This window comes from Haemaphysalis longicornis, unplaced genomic scaffold (assembly GCF_048455015.1).
Source record: "Haemaphysalis longicornis isolate Haplotype H1 unplaced genomic scaffold, Haemaphysalis longicornis Haplotype H1 scaffold_270, whole genome shotgun sequence".
Lineage (NCBI taxonomy): Eukaryota > Metazoa > Arthropoda > Arachnida > Ixodida > Ixodidae > Haemaphysalis > Haemaphysalis longicornis.
In genome coordinates this window covers 88488-111344 of record NW_027526326.1, presented here as the reverse complement: position 1 = coordinate 111344, position 22857 = coordinate 88488, and the positions used below count along the sequence as shown (strand labels likewise).

General features: G+C 48.7%; 1 protein-coding gene across 1 annotated transcript in view; it reads left to right on the top strand.

Annotated features, from left to right (window-relative positions):
- The first annotated feature begins 4901 nt into the window (after window positions 1-4901).
- LOC144172939 (uncharacterized) overlaps window positions 4902-22857 on the top strand; it is a 33512-nt gene continuing 15556 nt past the window's right edge. Inside the window, exons 1-2 of the mRNA XM_077701532.1 lie at window positions 4902-5143; window positions 13842-14424. Coding sequence (XP_077557658.1) covers window positions 5081-5143; window positions 13842-14424 — 646 coding nt within the window. The 5' untranslated portion in view covers window positions 4902-5080. The remainder of the gene's footprint in view (window positions 5144-13841; window positions 14425-22857) is intronic.

The window sequence follows — 22857 nt, the reverse complement described above, 5'->3', positions numbered from 1 at the left end:
AGACCTTTCGAAAACGTCGCGAATGCGTGATCGGATTGTCTGGGATGTTTGCAAGCCGTTTCTTTCGTCCTGAAAAATGGCGGTAGTAGAAGTATTTAAGCTCTTTTGTGCTACCTGGGTTGGCCTATGACGAGTGGGCTGGTTCCCACATGATTGTCAGGTTTTGCCAACAGTAGCTCAACTGGTAACTTTCGTTTCCTTATTCTAGTTACATTGGTGTATATGTACACCGATCCCACAGATTCCTCCATGCTTTGGTCGTTCGCGCACACTCCGAAACATGAAAACATCAATTCGTGTAGCTTCACTAACTAGTGGTTAGTGATAGGACAAAAAAGGCGACTCTTGACTCTCCCCCCCCCCCCCCTGCCCCCCAAATAAATGTGGGACCATTTCTACAGAAGGAGAAGAAAAATAAAAAAAAAGAAAGCAAAACTTGTGTTAAAACCAAAAAGCCACCTGCAAACAAACGAACAGATGCCAACCCACGAACTACAAATTACGAATAGGTGGGTTGAAGCCACGAACTCCCCCCACCCTCGCGTGCGCTTCTCCTCGACATCTGCCAAAAATGGAACTGGAGACGAAATTTCCAAGAACGAGAAGGTCGGTGCTACCAGTTTCCCTCGTACCGGATCAACTAGAACCAGATACCCGCTTTGACCAGTTCACCTTTTGGGACCGGTTTTCGTAGTACGAGTAAAGCACGTTGTTGGGCTAGTTGGTGTTCCATGATAACAATAAAACTGCGCAAAAGGACGGGACGGAAGGACTAGTTTGTTGTCCTCTTCTTCCGTCCCGTCCTTTTGCGCAGTTTTATTGTTTCGTAGTACGAGTTGGCTGCGACGAGTGGGCCTGTTCCCGGAGCAAATAGTCGGCCTCTGACCCCGCAAGAAAAAAAAAAAAAAAAAAAAAAGGCGTGGCAAAACTTTTTTGGAAAGAGAGCCGGAATAAGAAAGGGAAGGCGAAAGTAAAGTAAAAACTGAAAGGCTAATACCAGCCACTTTCTGCAAAAAAGAACAAAAGAGAAGAAGCCAGTCGGGAAAATACGACGAGGTCAATGCGACCACTCACCTTGGTTGACGCCGCCAGTCTCCCCCATGGTCAATTTACGAATCCGTAGAATTCTATTGAAAGGGGGGTTGAGTGGTGCCAGGAAGGCCAAAGCGCAGAGGCAGAGTTATTGTGAAGAATAATGGAACCAAGCCTTGAAGACGCGTGCACGAGGAGAGGGTAGGAAAAGACACAGGCTTGGTGCATTGTTCGCAGAGTTATCGGAAGAAACCGGGAAAATTAGTGTCGCTTCCGAAAAGAACTGCAATACGATTTTCTAAGCCCACTTGGAAACATTTTAAGCCAAATACCTGCTCGAATACAAAATATAAGCATAAATAGCAGTCATGCTAGAAGATTAGAGGGGAAACCAACGATCTCATTTATTTGTGTGCATGCACGGAAGAGGCCCTGCCCCACTGCGCGCAACTTAATTTGATGAAATGGGCTCGAAGAAACGTCCTTCGACAAAACGATGAAGCGGTTTCTATGAAGTGGCGTTCAATTAGGCGAAAATTCGGAGGATCCGATCACGAGACCTCGTCTCTCGTTTTTTGGTAACCTACACATGCCAATTAGCATATCGGCTGATATGATGGGTTGCACTGTCAAATACCTCCGCAAGTTGCAGTGAACTTCACGCGCTGGTAACCTTCTCCCACCTCAAGAGAAAATAAAAACACAACAATTAAAAAAAGGCAAAACACACGAAACTAGCCAGTCGGAGCGAATAGTCATTGGAAGTTCGTGCGCGAGGTACGCGCCAGTTCCGATTTCTGGAAACGGCCTTGGGTCGCTGACATAGAGCATATCTGTCCTCTGACTCAATGTGCTGGGCACATCGCGGTCCCAACGGACGCCGAACTACCGTGACTCAGTAACCGTGACTAACCACTAAATTCAAAGCAACCGTGTTGAAACAAGTGCTTCCTCCCTTTTATCGATAAGTACCCTCCACGAGCGCCAGGGCGGTCGTGGTGTCGCTGGCTCCGTGAACACGGAAGCGACCCCAAGGCTGCTCCTTTCCGACAAGCCACCCGAAAACGACAGGAACAAAACTCATTGCTATCCTCCTCTCCCTTCCTTCCCCGCGCCTTCCCGGAACAGGAACTCGCCTCTCCCCACGCCTGACACGTAAAGCGTCGCTACAGAGGTGTTCTTTTCCATTGCGGTAAAAATACGACTTGTCTGCGTGCACTGAGAAATGACGCATAGCTGATTACTGTGAAGTTGCAGGCGGTTAGCCGCCTCTCCACCGCGGAGAACTGAAAGCGGTATCTCATCGCCAAAAAGCGCGCGATTACACAAACACGCTCCGGCGATTAACGGGCAGTTCTGCCGTAAGTTTCGCAGCTCAGTGTTGATGCGCGGCCATTGGTGAAGCTCCGCGCTTTTTGAGGGATTGCTTTAGATATTCGCCGCAGCGTGGCAGTGGTAACTCGCATTGTATTAGCATTGTACACTCGTAAATCTCATCTCTACATTTGTTAATGTAGGTCATGGGCTCGAGATGTGTCACGGAGACAGTCGTGCCTAAAACTAAATTAAATATACGGTGTAAGGGAGAGAGCGCCTAGCTTCAGGCAGCGTTCTGCGAGACGTGAGGTTCTCGCGACGTTATAAGTAGTTCATTTCGGACGTGAATACAGTGAAGTAATCTGTACGCAAAATGCAGCCGGAAGGCTTGTAAGTCCCCTGACGAGTCCAGGCAGCGTGGCTAAGATAAATAATGCGAGACATGTACAATACTTGTTGCAAGCGAATAGTAGCAGTAGTAAAAATTTGTTAGTGGAAGCTCCAAAGCCGCTGCGGGGTGATTCCAGTGATTCTTCGACATTTCAATGATAAAGTTAACTCGTAGCAAAATAAAACCTGTGAAAAAGACAAAACAGAGAGGGGAACATCAATGCGCGGCGCGGAAAAGAAAAATAAGCGTAGTACAAACTATAAAACGCGATGCTACATAGACAATGCTTGGCAAACATTGATAAGTATAGACAATAAATAAATTATACAAAAATTAACTTCTTTAGACCTGCCGCCAATGGAAGCGCTAATATGGATGATAGATGACACGGCGGGGAGGCTTATGCAACCACCTCAATAGGGAGAGGGAGGAATTAGTAATATTATAGCCGACGAGAAAATCTCTGCTGCAGGTGACGTCATAGGCCGAAAACACTTTGTTTATTCATTTGCGAAATCAACAAGTATACGTGACCTGGCCGTTCGTAAGCCAAAAATAGACCGTTACATGTGCTAATGCGCGTTACATGCACAATAGCGTAGGAGCGCTCTGCGTATTAAAGCTCTTCGATTGTTCACGCATTCAGCAGAGAGCAACAATGCTTTGCACGGTTGCTTGTGTAGGCGGAGTAAAAAAAGAAAAGATGACCCCCTCCCTCTTATCTTTTTTTAATGAAGTGCATTAGCTCCGCCTTGGAAGCCTAGAAACGAACAAGACGTCGCAGGAGGCCGTTCGAGGGGATAAATTGTCTTGAGAGTCGCCATGCGGAGCGGCTAAGCATCAAAGACGGGCCTCGAAAAAGATATTTCTTTTACAGTAACTCTAATATCTGCACTGAGATGCGATTGAAATGGAGCAGACGACAAACGTGTGACTGACGTCACGCGAAGGAACGCTGGCGCTGCCCCCGTCGGCCTCTATCGCAAGCTCGAAAAAAAAAAAAATTAAATACAAAAATAAGAGAGAAGTGAAGAGATGGTTCATTGGTAGCGAGTAGGTTGCTTCTGTGCTTCCCCACCTTTCCATATTCTTTCTTGACGTGAAGAGTTGGTGACCAGAAGATCATCGATTATCGCTAACAATAAATAGCACTTGGTGATTACGAAAAGGTTGGCATATTAACTATAGGTCCATTGTTCCAAGCAAGGCGTTGTATTGATGCCGAACGACTTATCACGAACACGCGCAGTTCCGCGTACGGAAACAATTCACCCTTTCACGACATCCCCCAATCATTTTTGTAGCCATGGCGCCTTCAATTCGCTGTTTTCGTCCCTGCGAAAACCAGTCGAACAGTTGTCGACGTAATCGGTCGTTTTACCCAGTAAAAGAATCTCCCGCAAAGCATCTCCCTGGTCGGACGCCATAAGTGAATGAACTCACGTGAATTAGCTCACGTTTACTCAAGTGCCCCGATTCCAGAACAGTCCACCCGGAAATAATTTTCACTAGGCTGCCTAGTACGAGTCGTAAGCCCATTACAAAATTTTTGGAATCGATGGACGGTATGCTTTGGTCTCGGTTAATACTAGATCGGAGTGAAACCATAGCAAAAGCAGTATACAGAAGGGCATGCTGAAACGGCAGACGACACCACTACGAGCAGCTGAGTACGGCCGCTGGATGCGTGGCGGACAACATGAAACAAGTAGGCACGCGATGGGGAAAATACCGATCTACAAAACTAAAGGACAAGGACAAACCAACAACACCAACAAAACTACGATCGCTGAAATCCAAACGCAACGGTATGGTGTCGCCATCTATCGACTGTACCAGTTATTTTTATTGCTTCCAATGAAATTTGAGCTGACTAAAATAATTACCACTACCCGTGTCCTGAGGGCAGCTGCGTAAGCGAAGATTGAGAAAATTTTGCACAAGCATAACTACTGTACAAGATAATTTTGAGAAAAACACTTGCACAAATGCGCTTTACTCGCCATCTGGCGGTGGCTCGTGCGGCATAAAGCGCGTTGCTTCCGCCGTGCGTTTCCGACGCTCTCACACAATGCCGCGAGGCGGCGCCAGCGTTCCGATTTCGCCCGCTGTTTGCTGTCAGGTTCTCTCGGGCGGCATAGATTTTCGGGGAGAGTCGGCGGGTCGTCGGCGGCGCCGCCGGAGGATCCGCTCGGAAGGCTGTGACGTCACGCGCGCGGCGTTTCTCACCGATCCCAGCATGCTCAGCACACTGAATGTCCGCCATACTGTGCGAGTGGCTGCGAGACGGTCACGGAGTTGGCCTGCTGGGTCGCTGCGAAGTTTTTGTTTTACGGCCTGATGCAGTGCTCGCCCTACGAAATTAAGGATAAGTTGTTGAAAGCATTAGACGAGGACAACAATGTAAGCCTCGCACGTTTCATTCCTTTTGTCTCAAGTTGCAACCGCGGTGTGTGCAGCGTCGCTGGCAGGGCCCGGAAAGCCAGCGCTTGTGGCCAAAACGCAAACGTAACCTGCGGGCGGCTAAACACGGCAGTCTACCCGAGCGTTAGGCTTAGATTCGAGTTCGTGCCGTCACGGCCGCGGGAGGGGTCGGGGCGCCGGCTTCGGTGCATCGTGCGTTCCTTTTGGCGTCGTCCCGTCGGCCGAGCGGCGCGTCGCAGCTTGGCATCGCCGACGCGCCGGCAGTCATCGGCTCTGCTGCCGTTCTCGTCGGGCCCTTGGAAACGTCACAAGTCATGCGCCGTAGGTGCAGTCCGTGGCGGGTTTTACAACTAAACGCGCTCCTCTTCGGTGGCTAGGGAGGCTCTAAGCCTAACGTCGTCCGAACCAGCCACCGATCACTTCACGGACGCTTTGTTGGCATGAGGCGGCCGGCGCGGTACGGTCATTCCGTCGATGCGCAGGCTGGCTTGCTTTGCACACGTTGCGGGTCCGCGCCTGACCCGAGCGTGCCGGTGCGCCGCGAGATGTGCGCGTCTGTCACGCATGTTTGGCCGGGCAGCTCCGGGCCTGCCGCAGATTTCCTTGTCGCACATGGTAGATCGGTGTCGGCGAACGTTGCTCTCTTTGAGACTAATTTCGCTCTTCTAACAAGGTCCCAACGGTGGCGCTCGTTCTGCGGTGGATGGGACACCTTTAACAGGTTGCTCCGTGCTGTCGCAGCTTTTAGCGTCGGGTGCAGGGTTAGGACAGCGGTTAACCTCGCTGATGTCGCAGCAAATGTCACTGCCTCGCTCAATCGCGGCCCTGAACCTGCCTCGTGAATTTAAATAGCAATGGCTGCGGTTAACATGCGGCTGACTCGGTGAGGTCGGTGGTATGGCGTATGTCGCAGTTCAGTAAAACGCCGTTTTCGACTGACCGAGGCGTTCGAGTAGAACGGGGTGTTTGGTTTTAGGCGTGTTTGCTCGTTGGCCACAGGCGTTAGCTTTGAACGAGAATGCATTTTACCTTTCCTTGATGAAGAACTTCCGCCGGAAGATAGTTTTGTGGTAATTTTTGTGCTTTTTTTTGCTAACCGCATGGCCGCAGCTCCGCCGCTCTCCCCAGCCACGCTGGACACACACACGCCTTTTTTGCTCGCGCTTTTGTGCTTTCTCGTGAGCAGTAAAAGTGGAACATTAAGTCGTTAAATGACAGAATTGCTGCTGTTGTCTGCACTGTTCAGTTCGTAAGGGGGTTCCATGCTCCCGTCGTAAGTTGTGTGCTCGACCTGAAGCGTAGATTTCACAATGCGACCACCTGAAACGATGTTCTTTGCCAATCTGATTCAGTGCTCCCGCCCATATAAACTTTCAGTGGGGGCTTCGAAATTCGAAACCGTGCAGTAAGTCTTTGACCAATTTCTGTTGTGCTCATATATAATTGGTTGTTATTCTTTAGGCTTGACCAAGTCTGCACTACGGTTGGAATTGCCTTTTAAGTAATCAGCCCAGCCCCAATTAATACCCTGTTTATTGATTCTTCCACGTGTACGAAGCTGAGTGATATAACATTCCTGCAGCAGCGTGGACTATTTTTTTTTGTATCAGAATCTGCACATACGGATTTTTTGTAGGAATGACTTGATTTTATGGTTTCCTCGCATGCAGCAGCCATAATGCCCATTGCCAGCTGTGTCCTTTCATTTGGTTTGATTGGTTAAATCGTTCTGTAGTCGCTTGTGGTCAAAGTACCCTTGCCCTTGATGGCTGTGTCGTTTCAAAAGGCAACCTTCGGGCACTTTTCATTTGTTAGAACAATACAATACTGTTAGTTTTAATGAACCTCTGTGTGCACTTCGAGGCTGAAGTGTTTAGAACGTTACTTCAAGAATGGTGTTCGTGAAGTAGAAGTTAAATGGTAACCATAATTGGATTCTCATGAAATGCACTTTGTCGCCGCCTCTGTGTGCACTTCGAGGCTGAAATGTTGAGAACGTTACTTCAAGAATGGTGTTTGTGAGGTAGAAGTTCAAGGGTAACCGTAATTGGATTCTCATGAAATGCACTTTGTCGCCGCTTCTGTGGCTGGCCAGATGTATTGGTCTTATTGCAATGTGAAGATTCCTCAAAACATGGGGCGGACCTGTCGAAGTTGGGGCAGTCGGGTAAAACGAAGAGCTCACACTGTTCAAAAAGTCGGCGGGTAACCTGTTTACACTAGCCAGAATTGCTTCAGGTGTTGCAATTATAGCCGTGGGGGTCACTGAAGAGAGTTTGGTCATTGTTGGGATTTATGTGGCCAAAAGGCAGCCCAGTGAAGATTTTAAACTCTTTCGTGACGTGATAATGCGCAAGCATCACTTCGTGTTGATTTGTGAAAGCATATGTTTAGACGTCTATGTTGATGTCGCTGCCAATGGGAACTGCTGAATTAACGGCGAGCCTCTGATGGTTGCTATCATAGTAACCGGCCAACCACCTTGAGTGGGTATGTGAGAATTGAGGTGTTATGGGTTGACTTCAAGCCAAATGAAACATGAATTAGCCGTGAGTGGTTTACGGCACCTTCTCGAGTGGGTATGTTGACATTTCAGCCGAATTGGAATCGGCAATGAGCTTGCAACAGCGCCTGTCATCGTCGCTGGCCAATCTACCTGGCTGTGGTATGTTAGGCCTATATTCAGCCTGAGCTTTAAGGTGACCTTTGACAGTGAGCCTAACGACGGGCCAAAGCAATGTGAAATTTTTTGAACGCCGAGCTGTGGGTAGCGGTTGACGACGTTAGACTTCAAAGCACATAATGTTAGGGCTAAGGCTGGGCCATCCCATCAGGCCACAGCACTTTGTTCCAGCCAGTGGGGATGTCAACCCTGACGCATACCCCTGCTTGCGGCCAATGAAAATTTTGACGAGTCTTCTGGCCACATGTGGCCAGTGGGAATTTGACAGGTTCTTGAACAGCAATCTGGGGACTGTGCGTTTTTCACCAACTGAGCGAAGCAATGTGGAAGTGATGCTTGCACATTTAGTCTAGTTGCCGCTGTTGATGGGAGGGCTGCTTACTTGCGAGAGAGAGAATACGCATCTTATTGCGAGCTCGTTGCAGGGGCTGTAATATTGGGTGGGGCAGATATGGTGGAAGAGGGTTGAGGGCGGGGTAGGAGTTTTTCTGGAACCGGTGGAGTGTGGTCGCTTAAGCTCGGGAAAGGTCTCATTTCTGTAGTGGGAGAGGATGTCCGCGTTGCTATTGAGTGTGTTGGGCTCCTCTCCTGGTCTTGCAGTCTCATTTCCATCAAGGGACTCGTGTCCAGAGTCAAAACTATACAAATCACGGGAAGCTGCAGGATGTTTTTGAGTATCTTGAGGACGAAGGGTGCAGCCGAGCTGGTAGTTTCGGCATGCGACTTGCAAGTCCGTGATGGCTGTGACAAACTTGCAAGCTGCGAAATTTGGAAGTTGGACATGCTCAACTCCGGCAAATTGGAGATTTTGCAACGCTTGCCAACCAAAGCATCTCTCCTTGCTGCCCAGAGACTGGACGTCTGAAATAGCCAAAAATATTGGTGCTTGATTGTGGATGGGTATGTTGTGTAATGGGAATTGTTTGGAAATGGGTATCGTGATCTACCACTGCGTAGGCACGACGCATGTTGTTATGGCAGATTATGTCAGTAGGATGGTTGCCGCTGCCCGCCGATGTGTCTGAATAGTTAATCGCAGCCTCTGAAAAGCCTTATTGGGTTATCTTTGTCTCTTTTGAAAGCCTGCTTACTTCCACTTGAAAATGATGCCTTAATTTGTCGTGCTATTCTCTGTTACATCTGTGAGTGTACGAAGTTACTGGGTTCTTGCCATGGTAAGGGGATTAAAACTACAATAGCTGCCTTCATTTCGTGGCACCAACTGCATTGCACTGCTGAAACCACATAGTGCTGAGGTGGTGGTGGCCTTCTGCAGCAGAAAGCTGTCCGAAGGCTTCCTGCTTTTAGAAGCTCAAGTGGGGAGGAGCACTGCCTATAGACCTTTTTAACTTGTTCGTCCTGGGAGCTGCCATTTTATCAGTGGGCTGTGCTGGCGGCTCTATGATTGGCGCAGCCAACAGGAAAATGGAACTGCGCATGCGCAACACAGCCCAGAGCATGTCCTGATCTTATGACAGATTAACATGTGACGAGGTTTATAATAGGCATACCTGCTCCCGATTAGCTGATACAGGTGCTTCCTCTCACCTGATTGGTTGATGGCAGCTGTGGAGTCACCAGCTAGTTTGAAAAAAGCGTAATTACCATTTGGGGGCCCATTCATCTTGATCACTGTTCACGTGGTCCACTTCCTTTACAGCTGTACTTTTCTTGCCTCACTGTGTGTAATTTTTGGGGATTGTTCTGCTTGTCTGTTTGTAGTCGAACTGCTTTTGGAAGTTAGTGTGCCCACTTTTGTGTCCACTTGTGTTTTCTGCAGGTGGTGTGCTGTATTCTGGAAATTAATGACGTAAATTTCTGGTGCGGCTATTTTGTTTAGCGCCTCGTTTCGTTGCCACGAGACTTCTTGCTTCGGGGCGCGGTTGCATTAGTGGGGGCACTGTGAGGTGCGTACTTTGTAACCTAATTTCAGTGTGCAGCTGGTGGCTCTGGCAAAAGCATGGAACCGTCGTCATTTAAGGGGTTATGAAGACAAAATAAGACAGGTTCGTTAGAAATACTGCTTTTTTTTAAAATAAATAATACTACCAATTTTATCACAACTTTCAAATGGATGATAGAGATATTCAAGACAACACCGCCTGTATAAACATTGCCTAACGCGTGAGCGAAAAATGGCCAAACAGCCACTCTCCTGTTCCTCTCTCCTACCCTTCCCCGCTCCGTAGCCTTCCAGCGTGCTTTCGTGTCCGCCAGCCAGCGCCGCTTCTCGGAAACTATGCAAAATAGTGGAAAGTTTGTTTAGCGTTCCCGAGGCGGTGCTCCTACGCCTTCTTGTTTTTCACCATGCCTGTCTGTCTTGGTCTGTCACTGCTAAAACTTCCTTTGTCACGAAGCAAAATCCCTTGCGCTGATGCAGGCTGATGCCGGATTTGCGCGCTTATCTATTCGGATCCCAGGCCCTGAAATTTTCTGAGTGGGGCATCCCACCTCTATCCCCTCCGCATTTAGGTATTGTTTTGACCCCCCTGTTTGCACTCCGCATTGGTACGCACTTCTAAAATTGAGGACTGTACTGTAGAAGCGCCCGGACAGCGTGGCGGGATCCCAGCTGCTTATCCTTTTGTTTCCTACAATTTTCAGAAGTTTACAAGCATGTGATATTATTGGAAAGTAATCGTAGAAGTGAGCGCCTGAACAAAAAACATGCACGCCATTTTTTCTTCTCTAAATACTATAGAAAGAAAAATATCAGTAAACTAATGGCTGCCCCATCCGAAAATATCGTTTTTCTGTTAGCTATATGTCTACCCGACACTCAGTATGTTCTTACACGATTTCAGTCCGCCTCCGTCTTTATCTTTGGAAAAATGCAGCAAGTATGAAGCGAGCGACACGTTGAACGAGATCCCCAGTGCGCCACAGAACTAGCGCCCCGTCGCGGCTAAGATGTAAGCGAAACGGCCCTTGAAGCCGAACAGGCAAGCTGACAGACACACGTCGTAGAAGTGGGTGCAGCGTTCGTTACTTGCGAGCAGTGACGTAAGGCGAGATGTCCGCCGGCACGCGCCACATAGCGGATCCGTGCCTGAACTAAGTGTCCCTACCCTTCCCATTGAAAAGCGCGCGACGCGTCAGGCAATGTTAATACAGGCGGCGCTGTTCAAGAAGACAGATGAGACTGTGGCGATTCAGCAGCCATTTTCCGGTGGTTTCTTTATGGCATCACAGAATCTTGTCTGTGCAATAGATGGCTGCTGACCTAAGCTAGCACCACAAAACATGACTGGGTGATTTTATTGGGGCCTCTGGTGCAGTTCGATCGTACCACTCGAATGCTAATGTGCTGTTGAAGGCCAACTGCACTCAAATTTCACCTCGACCAAATTTATTTTGTATGTGTAGTAAGTACCAACAAATCAGCTGGGGTGCAAGTAGTAGCCCCGTGAAACGGCTCGTTAATAGGTCAGAAGCGTTTAAAAAGCCTGTGCCGCAGACCATGCTGCACCTGCCGGCAGATCGCATAAACAGCCATGACGCCCCTGTGACGCTGCAGTCAGCCGGGGCTTCTTCCTCTGACCAGCCACGCAGCTGGAGAACCGGTCGAGCTCTGCTGCGCACGCTTCACCCATTTGCTGCCCTGTGCGCGCAGGCTTGCTCCCGAGCTGCTGACCGTCCGGCCGCTCGCTGCATGGCTGCAGTGTCACTTCAATGGCCGCCCTCTCCTCGATTTCAAAACCCCTTGATTTCAGTTTCGAAATCGCCAATTTTTGCTGACCGCTTGCGGCGTCCACGCGCGTATTTCAGCTGTATTTTGCATCTTGCTTTCTTTTTCAGCAGACGATTTGGAAATTGTGTTTTCAAGAGGTCGAAATTTTGAGTGCAGTTGGCCTTTAACACACACCGATAACTGCGTTTTCAGTACTGACCGATATTTTGTCACCGCTGCCCATTACACCTTTTTGTGGTGTGAAATTTAAAAAAATACTTTCATTAAAAAATTCAAGTTTTAAATTATTTGAGCCTTTTTTAAGGCTGGAATGGAAATGAACGAGTTACCGAAGACTTGTTCTTTCAAATTGAACAAAAAGTCGTATTTTGTCCTCATTTCCCTTTAAACATGCACATTTGCATTGCATAGCTCGGGGTGCCATGGCGGGAAGGACCTAAAAAAATGAATATGTGGACCATCCCTTTTTCCTTTCACAACCCCTTCCGCCCCCGTAGGCTATGGTGCCATCCTTGTGCAATAACGTTGTTCGTTCATTGTAATCTCCAGGGTGCCATCCCTAGAAACGATTGTCATTCAGCGTACATTGTAGTCTTATCTTTTCCTCTGAGCATCTTAGATTAAGCAATATGGCATTGTTAGAACGTCTGCTGGAAGGAGCATTGAACTGACAAGCAGTCAGGAAAACAAATTTGGCATGGGGTGTGCACAAAAACCAAGTAATGTAGACACCAACACAGGCAGTTAATTGCCTTTTGACAAAAGTAAGATGAGTGAGTGCTGACCCAGTTTATCATTCTTTTTTCTGTGTAGGTGGAACTTCTTTTTCTGCCTTAGGACAACCCTTAATAAGACAAGTTTTCTCTGCAGATATAAAATTTCGTAGCTACGGGCCAGTTAAGGAGAGTTTAGGGGCACTGCCTGCACCAAAGACTGCTTGTGCATAATTTCATTACCTTTGCACGATCAAAATAGCTTAGTTAAGATTATTGGTATTACATTTTTTGTTTCTCTCCACACTAACAAGGTGTGAGCTTGGCTTGTAAATGGGTTAATTGGGTACTGCAGCGAGTATGTCATACTCCAGACTTGAGCCTATCTTTGGGGCCCTGTTTAAAGGCCAACTGCATTCAAAATTTTGACCGCGCGAAATCACTGTTCCTGCATAATATGACTAAAAAGACCGCGATGTACGAAGTATGATGCCTAACATGTGCGTAATTACGCAGCAAGCGACCAGCAAAAATCGACGATTTTGAAAACGAAACTGGGCAAAACGCGGCCATTACGGGCAGGCGGAAGTAACATATCAGCCGTCGGCGCGAGCGGCCAGGCGGCCTGGCCTGACGGCGCGATCTGTGCGGACCAGCCGACGCAGCCGGCTCGGCCACCCAGGAGGAGAGTGTGAGCGCGCGCGTGCGGGGGTGTGGGAGGCGCGCGGAAAAGCGAGCGCTTGTCCCGCAAGCACGACACTATGCGTGCGCTCCGACAGCAGCACACCGCGTAGGCATGATGTCGCGACGACACTCGAAAAGGAGAGAAGTGTACGGTTAACGAAGCCGATTGGCCTGGACGGCTGGCATGTCACTTCCGCTAAATGGCTGTTTGCGCGACACGCCGGCAGGTGCTTTGTCGTCTGCAAGGGCGGTATTTTGAGTGCCTGAAACTGAATAACCACGCATTGCACAGAGCTACCGGTCACGTCGTAGTAGTTCTCATGGTACCTATTACACATTTCAAAGGCATTTAGCCAGGGTGAAATTTAAGTGTAGTTGGCCTTTAACCAGGCGCTGGAAGTGTGCAATGTGGAAATGAGAACACTGCTTGTTAATGGTTAGAAAGCCAGCAGCCAGAATCCAGTTAGGGCATCTTTTGGCTGTTGCTCATTCAGGTTTTTCATTGGTAGAGGCATTTCATTGAACTTTCAACTCCTTCCTCGCCAAGGTAGCAATAGCACCGTTTGCACAACCTAAGTCATCGCAGCCGGGGTGCAAACTTGCGCCAACTGCTGCGGTGGTCAAATTCTGCAGGTGGTCATTTGGATTGATAAACCATCAGGGTGACAGGGTGGGTGCTGAGAGATGAAACCAGGTCTAGAGGAAGATGCAGGTGTATATCAGAAAAATCTGGAGGTGGGCAAGGAACTAGAACATAGCAAGACGGGATTGGCTGGAAGAGCTTGGTATAGGCTTTTGTTGTGCAGTGGGCACGAACAACAGCAGAGCTGTGTTTAATCCAGAGCCTGCCGCTGTTGCGTGATCCGCTTTGTTCGGCCAGCGTGTTCACCCCCGTGTCCTGCGCAGGTGGTCGACATGGCGGCGGTCATCGAGGTCATCACCCTGTTGGAGCGCACGCCCATCACCAAGGACACGCTGGAACGCACCCGGCTGGGCAAATACATCAACGAGCTGCGCAAGCGCACGAGCAATGAGCCCCTGGCCCGGCGGGCCAAGGAGCTCGTGAAGAGCTGGCGCCGCCTGCTGCCCTGCGACCAGACGCCCAACGGGGGCGGGCCCCCCGTCGTAGGGCCGGGCCCCGGGCCGGGCATTGGCCCCGGCCCGGGGCCCGGACTGCTCCTGGCCGCGGCGCCCCCCCGCCGCAGCCCCAGCTGCTCGAGCGTCTCCAACAGCCCCGTGCCGCCCTCGCCGCTGCTGGCGGCGGCCGCCGCGGCCGTGACCACGGCCAGCGCAGGGCCGGGCCTTGGTCCGCGGCGCAATGGCGGCTTCAAGCCCGTCAGCCCGGCCTGCTGCCAGTCGGCGCCTTGCTCGCCGGGCTCCCCGCTGGCCCACCCGCACCCCCGGAGCCCTCCGCCCATGGAGCCCGTCGCCAAGAACAACGTGGCCAACAAGCGACTCAGGAAATCGGCCGCGTCCTCTGATGGGCCAGGTGAGGGCGCCTTCTCGCTCTTTTTGTTTGGGCAGGTTCAAATGCCAAACGGGTTGGTTTTTGTCTTTGGCAGGGCATGTCACAGGGGTAACTGTGCAGGGGGACAGCCATATGGTAGCAGTGCAATGTTAAGGTAGGTCATTACAGCATTGAAAAGCAAAAGCGCCCGTGTGTACGAGATATAGGCGCACGTTAAAGATCCCCAGGTGGTCAAAATTAATCCAGAGCCCTCCACTACAGCACGCCTTATCACCTGCGTTGCGCCGGCGCGTTAAACCGTACAATAAATCAATCAATCAATCATTACGACATTGTCAATTAAGTGTTTTTATTATTCAGAGCTTTTTAAGTAAACACATCCCACACATCTGTTCGTAGACCTTGTGCTGTGGTTTTAGCTGTTCCGGATAGCAGTGCACTGAGAAGTCAAAATGGCCATGTGGTGGCTGTTTTGTGTGGGTGTGCACAGGTTCTAGGGTCAGCTGCGTGATTCAACACTGGGCAAAGGTTCCTGAAAAGCCATCAGAAGTGGCAAGGAGGAGGATGGGGTGTGTGATAAAAAAAATGGCCGCATATTTGCTCGCTTTGCAAATATTGTCGAAAGACGATAGCCCCCTGCGACATAAATGCCCCTCTTCTCTTCACCTCCCAACTCGCTTTTCCCAAGATAAACACAGTGGAGGTTCATGCAATTCAATTTTCCCGTGTTCCACTCCTTTAGTTGCTGTTGGACTTGGAATGCCGCCACACAGTCTAGGCTGGGGTGCGAGAACTTGTATTTTTGGGTCAAAACTTTGCTTTTGACATGTATTTATTTTGCTATAACAAAAGCACACATCTATATTTAAATAAAAGAAACACTGCTCTGCACTGATGTTTTGCATGAAATATGTGTAATGTTTTCTTTATGCTCAACAATGTTGACATATATGAAGTATGGTACAGGATTTAGTGGTTTGGAAATGTTAGGCCTAGATAAACGCCTCGTTCAAGAATTCTAAGGTTTTGCCAGGTGGCTGAATCTAAGGAGAGACAGATTAAAATGGGGCATGGTCATAACGTGTCACTAGCTTCAATTTCACCCACTCATACTTGCCAAGTCTCCCGAATTATCCGGGAGACTCCCGAACTTTGACCCCATCTCCCGATTGTACGAACGGTATTTCAAATCTCCCGAGAAATGGCCGCCCTAGCGGAGAGGTCGCTTTTTTAATCACGCGAGTATGTTAGTCATTTCTGCTATGACAGTTGCGGAGTTGCATAAAGACCATTCGCCACCATACTTATAGTTCATTGTACTCTGTACCGTGGAGCACCGTTAAGCCTATTCTAGATGCCATAGTAAGATGTGCGGAACGAAGTCGAATGAGATTGCCAAAACTAGAAGCCAAGACGCAACTATTGTTGATGGGGAAGTGAACTTTGGTAGAATCCAAAGGTGATGCTGCAGCTACTTACCATTCCACGCAGCAATGCTGAATCTGGAAGGATCTTTAGCACCATTGGTGTCCTTGAAATCATTGAAGGACTTTATCACAATTAAGAAGACAAGAACCAAATGTTGTTCGTCGCTTTACAAGAGGACTATCGGTGGTTCTTTTGAGCAGACGCATCCTGACAAGCTTTCGAAGTCCACGAATGCCAGGTCCCTTCACAAGTAAAGAAATTTGGCGCTCTCCACCTCAAGAACCAGGAGTAGAGTTTTGCATGATGCAAGAACTAAAATACACATCTTAAAAAAAAAAAAAAAAAAAAAAAACCACCAACCCATTCTACAGTTTCCCGAATTTTCGTGTTGCTAGGTTGGTGGGTCTGCCCACGGTGCTTTTGTGGGCATGCTCCACTGAGCATGCTCCAGTGGGGGGTTGTGCAACATCATGCTGCAAAAGTGCTTCAGCACTCCTTGGCTAATGCACCCTACCTAGGCAACTGTGGTGGATAATGGGTGTGTCGGGTGTGCAGTTGGGTTTATGTGAGGAGAGCAAAGAGTGATGGGACAATAGGTTTTTCCTTTTTAAAGGTGAACAAATAAGGTCTAAGGAACAGACGTGAGGAAGGCACACAAACAGCCACAGTTGTGCGGTTAGCACACTCCTTTCTCGGGCCGTTGGTTGTTAGGATGGTGGGTAGTATGTCGTTGGTCATGCCTGGATAGCCCCATGAACTGTACTGGGCTTGATCTAGAGCATGAGCTAAAAGCTGACAGCTCTGAGTTGAATGGCTAAAATTGGGCGGAGAGTCGTTGCTAGTTTCGTTCGGTGTGCTTTCTACAATAAGATTCTAGGTACGTTGTACTTAAGGGGGGACGCGGCTTTCAACTTCGGAAAAATGACCAAAACATCGTTTTTTTGAAACCCACATATTCGGCTTCTATGTTTCCTATTCTGTGCGTCTGCAAAGTTTTTACGCTGAAAAGCGTCGCAAAGTGGCATAAAAAAATACTTTTGTCAGGCGCGGTGACAAACTATCAGCGCAAAAGGGCGAAAAAACGGCAATTTTAGGAGCGCTCTATCTTCGCAACGGTGCCACCGGGCGCGGCCATTTTGATATGGTTAGATCGGCCGAGCGATCGTCTTTCCGGTTCCGCTCGTCTCTTGTATCTTCGTTCATTCACAAACGCACAAACGGCAGAAAAGAAACGACGCACAAACGAAGCTAGAAATAGATGCTGAAGCGCTATTGGTCCTCCGGTCGGGGCGCAGAACAACGACCCTCCTGATTGGATGTCGCGGGTGGGACGCAAGATGGCGGCCGCCCGAGCTGCGTAGCGAGCGGATTCAGTTCATTTTCGCCGCTTCGCTCCGCCGAGTTTCTGTTCAATCTGTGGTATTTAACACGCACGTTATCGCGATGGGAATGCCAGAGATAACGAGCCAGATCACAGGAAGTTGTGTGGCTCGAAAGGCGGAGGTCATCGAACGCTTCGTGGTGCGCGTGACTCTACCGTCGCCAGACCTTGGAGGGTGACGCGGTGTGCGCGCTTGCGATAGCGGTTCGTGAAGTGAACTTTTAGTCGGATTTGCGATGTTTACACGCGTAGTTATTGCTGTGTTTTGACTGTGGACTCGCTAGCCTTAAGAAAGAAACGGTCGACGCGTCAAACGCTGCGGCGCGCATAGCATAGCCGACGCGCATTGGAGCATCACATGACTGGGCAACCGGTTACGATTGAACGCCAGTAGTTGTAATTAATGCCTGCGACGTTAGATTTAATCTTAAAAGCGACCTGACCCAGCCATATCAGGTATAATCAAAGTTCGATATGTCACGGTAAGCGTGCGCTGCGATGCGCGCGAGCCATATCGCCTTTCTTGCGCTACGTTTCCCGTGCACTTGTAATTTTCATGCAAACAGGTTTGAGTTAGTAATATAGGAATAAAAATATGCTCTCTGCGTTAAAAATGTACGTTACTGTGGCAGCATTTAACAGTGATTTTTTTAGGGAAATTATTGATACCAGTGCTTAGGGCATACTGGCTGTGCTGCGAGAAATATTGGATGCCTTGAATGTCAAAAGTAGTAAAAAAATATGCTCTTGCATTGAAGTTGGGAGTTATGCAGAATACTCTACCAAGCTTCAAAGTAGCTCATTTTCATCCTTGTGGTATGCAAACTTTTGGAAATGAACACCTGCACGTATGAGTACTAAGTTGCTGTGCCAGGCAAGATAAAACATAAAAAAAGCCAAAAATGTTCAAATTTAAGTAAAAAAAATGCTTAACTTGTTGCCATGGTGACAACACTGCAAAAGGAGGTTGTCCAGTGCGATACAGCCAACCAGCTAACCTACTTTGCATTGAAAGCCCATTGAAACCCATCTTCCCCTCCGTTTGGTTTGCAAAGGTGGTATTACTCCTCACGGAGGAGCTGAAAATGATGTTTTCTGGAAAGAGAAAGGCTGTAAAGGGCACTCCAATTTCAAGGCAAGGCCTTCCAGAAGCCCCATGTTCAAAAGGACATGAAAGGCTGCAACCGTGGCGACTTTTGATAAGTGAAACCTATGTTGCAACTTTGGAAGCCGTTTTCTCAAAACAGTTTTTTTTGCCACCTATGTCGCTTGTACCAGGGATTTCTTCGTGACCACTGGGTCTATTTTGATTCCGTTTCTTGCATTACATTCCTTGATGAACAGTTCAGGTCGTGACACTTTTGGTTTTCCAGATTTGTTTTTTGTAACTTTTTTATTCAAATAGTCGTTCACAGTCGACATGCCTGTTGCACATTAACCTCTAAAAAAAATGAAAACTAAAAAATATTGTTTTGTAAAAAAAAATTCTAAAACTGTCACGACCTCACCCATTCATTTGGGAATGCAAAGCACTTCGAACAAGTTTTCTATCGTGTTTTATAAGTCGCTCAAGCTCGGTACAAGCGGAACAGAAAGAAAATTTAATAAATAAAAAGTTATCAAAATATTATCTTGAAATTTTTATGGTGTTATCACAGAAGCATTTCCAGTTGCTGTGCCAATTTTCATCAAAATCCACTCAGAAATAAAAAAGTTGATTTTGAAAGCCACGTCCCCCCTTAAATGGCCACTAGAGCATGAAACGTGGAAGTTGGGATGCTGCTGCCTTGAGTGATCTGACAATCAGTGCAGGTGGTCACTTGCAGTCCGGTATGGGGGCGATACACGATCTTATAGTCGCCGTCGGCCAGGCTAGGCGCGGGAACGCCACGCGGCACTCTTGTTGGCTAACCTGGAATTGATAGCTGGCTCAGCGATGCCCGTTGTTTCTGGGTGCTGCAACTTTCTTGCAGGATTTGGTGCCAAGGATCGAGGGGTAGGACAGTTCAGCCACTCGGGGCATCGAACTCCACGCCAGTTTCCGTCATTATGCCTAGCTTCCACGTAGGCTTCGAGGCCCGAAGTTGGCACCAACAACTGCGGTGGAAAGCCAGTTAGTCGACGCAAATGCATTAGATGTAGTTGTGAGGCCTGGGGCTGTCAGAGTGCAAGATGAGCTTGTCGGGCAAATTTTGGGTGTCATCCTTCTCCATGCTTGGGGATATGCCTCTCGTGGAATGTTGGGCGTGAGATGAAGAGAAGGTTGAGGTGCTAACACTGCAGCTTTTGTTGCTAATCCTCATTGCCAGCTGAGGGACAGTCTGTAAGTCTTCCTGGCCCGGTAAACACGGTTTCTTCGCCTTTTACCTGTTACAGTATAAGTAATTGTGGTGGTGTGTCAGCAAAGAGGTGCGAGGATCCGTGGTAAGTTTTCAGAAATGCTGCCAAACCGGGTAGCAGGCTGGCCGCTCTGAGGTTCATCCACTTCGTTTGTCTGACAAAAGAATTCTACTTGCAAGGGAAGTTTGTCTGGGAAAAGCTGCTGCATACAACACTGCACAACATGCGCAGCTCCCTATAACACGGCCACAGCCCCATCTTCATCATCATCTCCTCATAAGCCTATTAATGTCCGCTGCAGGACGAAGGCCTCTCTCATTAACTGCCCATCACTTCATCCTTTGCCTCCAAATTTTCTTAGTTCATCCCTGCATCGAATTAATGGTTATAGCAGAGCGGAGAACCGGTCCCGGTACGGTACCCGGTACACCTGTGCATGTGCACAACCACTTTTGACGCCTCCGCGCATGCATAGTGACGCTGATTGCTTATCCGGTATAGTACCGGGACTGGTTCCCCGATCTGCTGTAACTCTCAAACGACCTTCCCCTGCGTCTGGTCCCACCTCTCGGTGCAGCCACTCTGTAACCCTGGTGTTCCACCAGTTGTCAGTTCTCTGCATTAATGATGATGGCTGGTTTTTTTGTGGCGCAAGGCCAACCAGGGCGAAGAGTTCTCAGCGTAACGTGTCTAGTTAAACTTTGCTACTTTCCCTTGATTTAAGCTAGGTTATAGCCCTCCCATGCTCACTCCCTAAATCTAAATGCGTGCTTCCTATCTCTAAGCAGTGATGCTGTCATTCTTCCTGACGCAAGTTTATGCGAGCACCCTGATGGTGAAAAACAACCGCCACCTTATGTCCTATTTCAGTCACTTGTCTGATAAAGTGCTTCCCGTGTCGGTGGTGGACCTCAGGGCCGTAGCCACCGGGGGGGGGGGGGGGGGGGGGGGTTTGGGGGTTCGAACCCCTCCCGAAATCTTTTCCAGGCAGCGCATAAGCAATACTTACTGTTACTTTCGGAAAAACTACCCCCTTCCCAAAACCTATAACCCCTTCCAAAAAAAAAATTCTCGCTGCAGCCCTGGTGGTGGTTTGACGTTTAGAGTGATGACGTCATTTCATATGTACAAATGCCAGGTGTTCTGGTCATTCCTGTCCAGTTTGAAGTCGAAAGCAGCGTGCATTTCTATTTGAAGAAGCTTGAGATGGTGGCAGGCATTGTAGGGGAGCCTTTTCTAGTTGTGGTGAGAATCGTGTTGACGTGCCTTGCGGGTCTTTTACGCCTATTTTCAGCTAAGCCTATTTTAAAGTCTTCTACGCCTATTTTGTAAGCCTATAACTTCAGAGCCATGCTGCATGAGTTGTCATTTTTCTGTGGGTTTCTCTAGTCTTTCCGTACGCATGTAATTTTTTACGCCTCCGAAACTTTGCGCATCTGTGGATTCATTGCAACAGGTTACAAAAGACAAGCAATTGTTGTGGCTGGGAAACTCCACTGCCACCGTCAAGGAATCGATGACGTGTGGATAGAAGTTTTTATGGGGGGTTCTTTTTATGTGGGAGTCACAGGCCCTAAGCGTTTTGAACCTCATTGTGGACAGTGTCTTATGCCGTAAAAGAAGGCTGCAAAGATCATGATTGAGCTTCAAAAGTGCTTACTGGCTGGAAGTGTAGTACCGAAACAGTGCTAAGTGGGAGACCTTGCCCGGAAATTAAAATTGCACGAGACGTATCCTCAAGGCATTGTGTGGCCAGACACAATTTTTATGCAAAGAAATGGCTGATCACCACAGCAGAAACCTCACCTTGACAAAAGCTACAGGCAGATTTTGAAGGAAGCTGTTTTCCGATACCAAACAGTATCGAAAGACATTTTCGAGACCATGATAAACTGCCATCGCGAAAAGGAATGGATGGATGCACTCATTGTCTTCAACTGGGATGGTGTGGTGCGAACAACCGGGTGCACTTATCCACTTTGTGTCAATCTTGGTTCGAGTTATGCTGCGAGCACCTTACACCCCAGATGATGAAGTTAACAATAAAACCCGGCTTGTGATCATTACTAGAGGCATTACCTCCATCCTCCAACCTTTAGACGTGGTTCGAGGTAGGGCCCCATTCAGAGGTAGGTTACAGGATGACTGGGCCAATGATGTTTCGTATTGAGAAAAATTCGTCTCTAGATGCGCATTTATGAACAGATCCCTGTAGGTTTCCTTGCATGGTCTTTTCAAGGCTGACTGATCTTTTACGGGGATTCCTGTTCAGTTTTGGGTGTTCATGCTACCTTCATCTACTTTACCTAACTTTGTGGGCGCAGCACCATTTAGAGTTTTAGTGTGAATCGAATTCCACTGCCTCTGGCTCTCGGCAACATTTCACATTTTGTACCGAGTAGCATGCCCATCTTGTATGCCAACCCCAAGTTGAAACTTCTTGTGTGAGAAGAAGTGAAGAAACGGTTAGGTTCCGAAAGAACACCCACCCAAACTGCAGAGATATTTAGTGAGAAAAAAAATAAATCCTGGGCCATCTTTACTAACGTGAAACCTGGGGAGGGGCGAAACATGCAGTGTATAAGTGTATTCTTGGCACCTTGGCGTTCGTGCCAAAGGAGATGAAATTGTGGTAGCATTTCGGCTGGCGTACCCGCAAATTTTCCCGCCATTTTTTCGCGGGGCTACCTTGGTTGCCAGACCAGGACTGCCCACTGTTGATTAGCTCGCATCATACATACGCGGGTACTACAAACGTATTGGGGCCCGTAAAGGCCACGGATCTGTCAGCCCGCCCTGGTTACAAACACTTGCGCGCTCGCGCCGCGAACTCAGGCTCGAGCCCGGGTTCCCGCCATTTTTTCGCGGGGCTACCTTGGTTGCCAGACCAGGACTGCCCACTGTTGATTAGCTCGCATCATACATTCTCGGGTACTATTAACGTATTGGGGCCCGTAAAGGCCGGGGATCTGTCAGCCCGCTCTGGTTGCAAACCCCTGCGCGCTCGCGCCGCGGCTCGGGGCCGGGCGAACCCGCAAATTTTCCCGCCATTTTTTCGCGGGGCTACCATGGTTGCCACACCAGGACTCGCCAGGTTGCCACACCATACGTTTGTAGTACCTCCCGTGTAAACGAAGCGAAAAAAAAACGAACCCGGGCTCGAGCCTGAGTTCGCGGCGCGAGCGCGCAAGTGTTTGTAACCAGGGCGGGCTGACAGATCCGTGGCCTTTACGGGCCCCAATACGTTTGTAGTACCCGCGAATGTATGATGCGAGCTAATCAACAGTGGGCAGTCCTGGTCTGGC